A 7,950-nucleotide genomic window follows, 5' to 3' on the forward strand; every position below is an offset into this window, starting at 1 on the left:
TTAGTTGGAATGGTGGTGTTGGGTTGATGGTTGGACTTGATAATCTTAGAGCTCTTCCAACCTTAATGATTCTATGGTTCTTTGATAATTCCTATTTATGGCATTAACTCAAGAAGTCCTGATTTCAGTTAGAAGGCAGTGGGAGGAAGTAAAATATCAATGAAATAAGACTGAAATATATGTGGGCACCACACTAGAGATCACAAATTAATCTACAATTAACAGCTGTCACTATCAGAGACAGAATTCCAATGTATGTATCTCAGATATGCCCAGAGTATAAAATGTTTTCACCTCCTTAAAGAATGTAAAACTTACCAAAAAGGGCTGAGACTAGAGTATGATTAACATTTTCCCTTACAGGTGTTTTTCAGCAGAAAGAAACCCCAAACTTTTGACAACAAAATTCTAATTCTGATTTTTAAAAAATCCCCAGAAGGGACATTTTGTTAACAAAATCAGGCTTACTTATCTTAGGTAGTCCTGTAATATTGTCTTATGTTTGATACAAGATAATACCATTGGTATAAATTTTTTCTAGACCTTATTTCTTCCAGAAGGCAGCAATTCCGGCAATATCACTCTGAACATAATTCATAGATTCTCTTGGTACAATTGGGTGACACCACACTTCTTGATACTCTCAAGAGGAGGAAACACAACATGTGACAGGAGTTGTATTTCAGATAGGAAATTTGGTTTACAAAAAATAGTAGCATTTTCCATGGCAGAATTTCTGAATTAAAAAAAAACAAACAAAATTGCTCAAATATTTTGGTTATCACAAGGAAAGAAAAGAAAGCAACAAAACCAACAAAAAACCCAAACAAACTTGACTTTTTGACTGGGATTATTCGAAAACATAGTTTTGGTAAAACTTAAACACTTTTCCTAAGTCTACTACTACTTTCATAAGATAGTAATTAGCAACTAATTTACTGTGGTGATTAAAAAAAAAAAAAAAAAAAAATATTTTTCAACAAATTGTGTATATTACTTCAGTTGATAAAGTGACTTGGTGACTTCACATCAGTAAATGCATTTCTTTAAGAAATGCAGACCTCTAGTACTTGCTATCACAAATTCATCCCTTCATCTGACTTGAGAGCCCACTCTACTTAGAATTACTAGTCCATATGAGATAAACAAATGAAACAGTAAAACCATATAAAGGTTTCATACTTTTAACATACTATGTTCAGGCATCACAAATGTTCCTCAAATGTTTATTATATTTTGGTATTGCAAAACATTGTACACTTTACCATTATATATTATTAACTTTTGGAATTAAGGACTATGAGAACACTGCAGAATCAACAATTAAACCCCAAAATCTGGAGAGTCTATAGAAACAGGTAAATAAATAATATATTGGAAAAATTGGAAAAATTATTAAACAAGAACTTCACCTTAGTTTCAAATGCTTATCATGAAAGTAGCATGTAGAGCACAGGACTAAACAGTGAAACTGTCACTCAACGGAAGTCGTTGATTTTATCATTTAGCATCATCCCGTACAGAGAACAACAAAAAAGAGCAGAAAAGAATAAAGGAGAGGGTCTGTCATGATCAAATTCTCAATTTTAGCAAGGGAGAAGGGGGTGAGAGGTAGAAAGTCACTTACTATTTTTTCTTTCATTGCTTCTACATGACCAGCTCCTGGCAAAGGTGTTGTTCGAACAGGAATTTCTTCCTGAGCTTTTTCTTTTGAAACTGCTTGTGAAATCCCAGTTGTCAAACCCTCTTTCTTATCGTCCTCTAGCTTCTTAGCCTGTGGCTCCTGAGAAGGTGCTACAACTTCTGCTGTCTGTTCAGCAACATGGTCTTTAGTCCCAGCTGTAATTTGTTCTTTTTTGTCCCCGGGACGTGGTGTACTCTCTTCTGGAAGAACAAGTTTTTTATCTTCTTCCAGCGTGCTTAGGGGTTTCTTTTGGTCTGAACCTATTGCTCCAGGAATTTTATCTGCTGAAAGTGGTTCTGACAGTTTTTCTTGCTGAAGTTTTGATTCATCTTTTTGAGCTTTCTGTTGGATTTTCTCCACTGATGCCGTTTTCATGATTTTCTCATGTTGAAGTTTTGGATCTTCTTTCTCAATCCCATGCTGAATTTTATCAACTGAATCTGCCTTTGACAATTTGACGTCCTGAAGTTGTGCATCTTCCTTCTGAAGTGTAGGCTGGATTTTGTCAGCTGATAGTGCCTTTGCCATTTTCATCTGTTGGAGTTTTGGGTCTTCTTTCTGAATTCCATGTAAAATTTTGTCAGCTGAGGGTACCTTTGCCAATTTTGACTCTTGAAGTTTTATGTCTTCCTTCTGAACTCCATGCAAAATTTTGTCAGCTGAGGATGTTTTTGCGAGTTTTGCCTCTTGAAATTTTGCATCCTCCTTCTGAGCTCCATGCAAAATTTTATCAGACGAGGCTGTCTTTGTCAGTTTTGTTTGTTGTAGTCTGGGGTCTTCCTTCTGAGAAACATGCTGAATTTTTTCAGCTGAGGGCATCTTGACAAGTTTTCCCTGCTTAAGTTTTGCATCTTCTTTTTGAATTCCTTGTTGGATTTTATCAGCTGACAATGTTTTTTCCAATCTCCCCTGTTGAAGTTTTGGGACTTCCTTCTGAATGCCTGATTCTTCCTTCAGCTTTGCTGCTGTGGGAGTGGGTGGTGTGGAAGTCTTCTGAGGGGACTGTGAGACAGCAGGCTTAGGCTGCTTTTGAGGAGAAGCAGGTGGTTTGGATACTGGTGGTGAAGGGCCTGTTTTCGGAAGTGGCACCTTTCCCATATCCCCAAGTTGTCCTGACATTGCCCGTTGGGTCTGGCAGTTTAAGCACAGCCATTCCTGTACCTGTGATACAACAAACATACAAAGTTACTTATTTGAAAACAGTAACATCAATTGATACAGTTGAATACTTTTAATCTGAATGCTATGCATCATGAGAAGTTATTTTCTTCTTTTGCTGCCCTTGCAGGAAGAATCATAACACCTTCAAAGAGAAATGAAGCATTTCAGGCTCCAGAAAGCCAGGCTGAACAAATGTAAAAATACACTGTGAATACTAACAGTAATTACATACTTCCAAAGTATTGATGACCTTTATGTACAAAGTTTGCTTATATATTTCTAACATCTATTGTTTTCTAAAGCCTCTATAATCTATCACTAGGTCCCTCTAATTTTGTAAATATGTGTAAAAGGGGACCAACTGGGACTCATGGCTCTCTTTGTTACCCTCCTTGCTTTAATTTGTGTATATGTATCAGTGTATCAATTTAATACAGCTGTTACCCAAAAGGAAGATCACCTGTCTGTTTTCTTTACTGCTAAATCCCTGCTGCACACTCACTCCTTTTAGTCTTCATCCCGGAAAATCAGGGAAAAAAAAAGAAAGGACAAATGCTTATATCTGTGCAAAAGACTTTGTTGCCAGTTGCCTAGCTACTACATTGAGAAGAATAATCAGACTGTTTTCAGTGGGATTTGGGGTATAGCTTCTTTAGAATAGAAAAAACAAAAAACAGAAAAGTACTAAAAAGGAAATAAAAAGCGGAGAATCTTCTAGATACTTGGATAAATAATGAAGCTCTATTTCACTAGTGCAAAATGAGCTTCACTAGAGGATATGAGGTCTATGCTGTACATGTAATCTTTGTATGTTTGTTTTTAACTCTTTTTACTGAGATAACAGAAGGTCTCAGAAATTCAGTTATTGTCTTAATGAAGACAACTTAGTGACCTATTGAATATGAATCACAAGAAAAAGAGAGTAAAATTGTTCCATTAATTCCATACAGGTAATACTGCTGATAATATTAGGATAGTACAGATGACTGTCACCGTTTGACTCGGGTTTGACAACAATGACAATCAAATGGACAGCACTGAATATTTCAGAATACTTTTCAATGGTATACAACCAGTTGCCAAGACAACATGGCATTTAGTCAGAAGAAGGCGTATAGGGCAGAAGTGTGCAACCCTAGAAACATGAATGCATGTTGCATCAACAAGTAATACAGTAATAAGTGAGGCAACACCAAAAGCAGAGAATGGAACTCCAGCTCTGCCCCTGCTAGGAAAGAATGCCTGAATAACAGGGGTATAAGAACCAGACTCCCTGCCCTCCTTCTGACTCCATGTAACTTGCCTTTATCAATCTAAAATAGGGCCTAACTTCAACAAATGCACTGGCAGGTTTTCCTACCAAGAGTATGTACCACTTGGTGATGCCAGAATATTGTCACTGATACGGTATTTCTCACAGAGTGATAAGGGTTGGTCATGACAGGATCACAAATGGCTTTTCAAGATAGTTAGCCAGAACTGAGGCATCTCCCTACTCATCTCTGACAGTGGAGCTTGTGTGCTCAGCTCTCACATCCCAACCAGGATAATTTCTGAGCGCACTGGTGCTCAGTAAAGTTTCTGTGCACTGTAGGCATGCCAGAACACTATGGTTTTTAGTATCTTCAGAAATTAAGACATTTTGAGATTAGATGGTTTCAAACACATTTTGGAATTATCTAAAATCTACCAAAACTCCAATTTGTGAAGTCAATCTGAATACTTTAAATCATACTTCCAAATCTTGAATAGTTTTACAATTCTCATTTTTTAGTTGTTTTTTAAAATCATTGTATCACTAGTATGATGCTGCCACTTTGAAAAAAACAGCTGATTAGGCTAATAAGTAAATATAAACTACAAGATTTATGCAGATGATTTGACAACTGCATGTGAAACAAAATTTAATAGGCTTAATTTTGTTGAAATGCAATTAAGAAGAGTCTATTTAATGTAGAAAATAATTTTCTTTGACAAATTTTGTTTCAGGCACAAGAAATGCAAGAATGCATGCAATGCTATTCAGGTCATCTAACAATTATCTAGTGTATTTATTATTCTACTTTTACAGAAAATTACCAGTGTGTCCTAGTAATTGACAAAAGTAAATATGTATTAGAAGTATTTTGCAATATTGTCCCAATAAATGTCATTTATCAACTGAATCAGCTGTCTCCAAATGCTATGCAGCTCCTAATAATTACTAAACCCTTTGCGATTCCAAACTGAAAGTGATTCTGTATCGGACTATTAAATATAATTTAGGTTTAGTTTTTTTGTGGAAAAAAGCATTAAAACATAATCCTCCAGGGAACATTATCCTCCTCCATAGGACTTAAAGTACTCTAACTACACATTATTTGTCTGCAAAGCATAATTAAGAAATACAAGTAATAGTAACTTATTTTTAAAGAATATGTAAAAAACCTTTCTTTTTCGTTCACAGATTTATGTTCGATGGCTTTCTCTGGAATTTTTAGTGCAGTTGTCTCCATTTTTACTGTAGTTTCCTCTCTTTTAAAGCACAAGAACATTTTTTTTTTTCCTAGACAACAAAATTGGAAGCTGTAAACATGTTGTAAACTGTTTTTTCTAAACTAAAAAATAGAAGTAATACACCAGGAAAAAAAAAAATAAATCCACAGAAAATCCAGAAGTTAGTATTATCAGGAGTGTGTAAGTTACTAAATACAGTAGATAACTTTTAGCATAAATAACTACTGAAAAAAGATCCAATTTCATAATATACTTGATTCTTTCCTCAGAATGACTGTAAAGACCACAACACAAAGTTGACTAGATAATTAGATCAATTTTTAAAATTAAATTTATTGGAGGGCTTAAAGGCTTTTAAATCCACTAAAAAGCGAGTGGGTTTTGCATTCATCAATCAGCCTGATAAATCCTATTTCAAAATGTAAGCAGAAAAAATATAATCTTTAGTTGTGCTAATACAGCTTCTGCCAACAACAGGCATGGAAATAAGACAATACTTGAATTTTATTAAGCTTCTCAGAATCTAGCCTTAACCATCTTTAATTTAATAGAAACATAATTACAAGGCTTCTATGATGAAACAATTCATGGTTCAAGAGTTTGTTGAATTTCACATGTATGCTATACAGATACTCTTAAAGAACATTACTTCATACTTTAAATGCACATTCTTCTCTCAGTGTCATATGTTTGTGACATAATTTCTATTTATTTCCTCACAGTATATTCAGATTCAATTCTAGGGTGTCTATGTTTGTTTCTTTTCTATACACCAACTTTTATTACTTCTCCTAGCTCTGTTGGTTATGCGGATCCCATTAAGCACCTCTTCAACTGGAGCCCACTCACTGTTCATACACTAGGTCCTCAGGTCACTTCTCTCATTTAAATCCTTCACAGACTGAATTCTTTGAGCTGCCTATAACAATTTTAGTAATTTCATTAAGTATTTAAAAACAAAACAGTTACCCAGGCTCTGCTTCCTCTCAGCTTTGCTCACTCTCTCTATTCACTCTCTTAACCCTGGAGTAAAGGCCTTCAAATCAAGACCTTTGCTTTCTGCTGAACACATAGTAGAACAAGTCTCTTAAAAAGGAAAATAATTAACATGAGCAAAATGGCAAACCGCCCAAAATGTTGTCTAGAGATGGAAGCCCCAGTCTTGTCTCCATGTTGTAATGATGTAAGTGATGCCAGTGAAATGATCTGTAATTATCCAGATATGCAGCGATTTAATGAACCTTCCCATTGTACTCTTGGACTTTTTTTTTTTTACAAATACATCGCTTTACCACTTTAATGTTGCTACATAGGCACGGCAAACACTTCTCCCAAGCTATATATTTTAAATTCCAATCTAAGATTTTAATAATCTTGTGGCTATTTGATCAGAAAAGAGCCTACAAAAATCTTCCTGCAAAAATCTTCTATTATTACTGGCACTCTAGCTGTTGGTTCTCTGTGAGAATGGTTCTCTGCAAAATCAAATTATGTACCATGAAGTCATATGCCTCAGTTTTAGATTTGTCTTTTCCTCAGTTAACCTCATGCCCTGAATGCAAGCTTTTTCCTAAGGCTATCTTTTCAGTTAGCCTGTCAAGCCAATTTTATTAGGACTTAGGAAACGGACATCATCTTCTTTCAACAGCCTTCACTATATAAATCTTCTTAGTGCTTTACAGAATTCTTCACACCCTTTGATTCCTGAATTGGCAGGAAACACTGTTATTTGCATACCAAGTGATACTAGTGTGCTTTAATATTCTGAATCCATGGTTCCTTCACTATGTTTTCAGAAATCCTTACAACCCCATATTGCCGGACAGAACAAAGTAGCTGTGTCACAGTGTTCCCCTCATTCAGTTTTGTAATAAACAAACATTATCATGAAGAGGGCTTACATCTAACATTCATTGTGAGTGTCCGGCGCAGAGCCACAAAGATGACGGAGTGGAACATTTCCCTTTTGGCTGAGGGAGCCGGGTCTCTTTAGCTTGGAGGAGACTGAGGGGCGACCTCATCAAAGTTTACAAATATGTAAAGGGTGAGTGTCAGGAAGATGGAGTTAAGCTTTTTTCAGTGATGACCAGTGATAGGACAAGGGGTAATGGGTGTAAATTGGAGCATAGGAGGTTCAAGGTGAATATCCGGAAACATTTTTTTACTGTAAGAGTGACAGAGCACTGGAACAGGCTGCCCAGGGAGGTTGTGGAGTCTCCTTCACTGGAGACATTCAAAATCCACCTGGATGCGTTCCTGTGTGATGTACTCTAGGTGACCCTGCTCTGGCAGGGGGGTTGGACTAGATGTTCTTTCGAGGTCCCTTCCAACCCCTAGGATTCTGTGATTCTGTAATTAACCTAGGTAAATTATTCCTACAAATAATTATCCTATAGGAGGAAAGGAATACTGGCTGCAAATGAAATGGATATAAATTGCCTAGAGATAAATTAAGGTTTGAAACTAGAAGATCTTGCTTGCTATTGGTGAATTACAGCTTGGAGTATGACACAATAGGAGTGGTGGTATGGAGAAAATAAGCTGATTTCAATATATGATGTAACTACCAACAAAATAAGTCAATGATTAATGAAATATTACCAGGTTTA

The 7,950-nt window shown here is 35.9% G+C and overlaps 1 protein-coding gene across 1 annotated transcript in view; it reads right to left on the minus strand.

Annotated features, from left to right (window-relative positions):
* PCLO (piccolo presynaptic cytomatrix protein) overlaps nt 1-7,950 on the minus strand; it is a 333,240-nt gene that overhangs the window by 180,130 nt on the left and 145,160 nt on the right. Inside the window, exon 4 of the mRNA XM_010001252.1 lies at nt 1,628-2,845. Coding sequence (XP_009999554.1) covers nt 1,628-2,845 — 1,218 coding nt within the window. The remainder of the gene's footprint in view (nt 1-1,627; nt 2,846-7,950) is intronic.

This window comes from Chaetura pelagica, unplaced genomic scaffold, assembly GCF_000747805.2.
Source record: "Chaetura pelagica isolate M959 unplaced genomic scaffold, ChaPel_1.0 scaffold66, whole genome shotgun sequence".
NCBI classification, from domain to species: Eukaryota; Metazoa; Chordata; class Aves; order Apodiformes; family Apodidae; genus Chaetura; species Chaetura pelagica.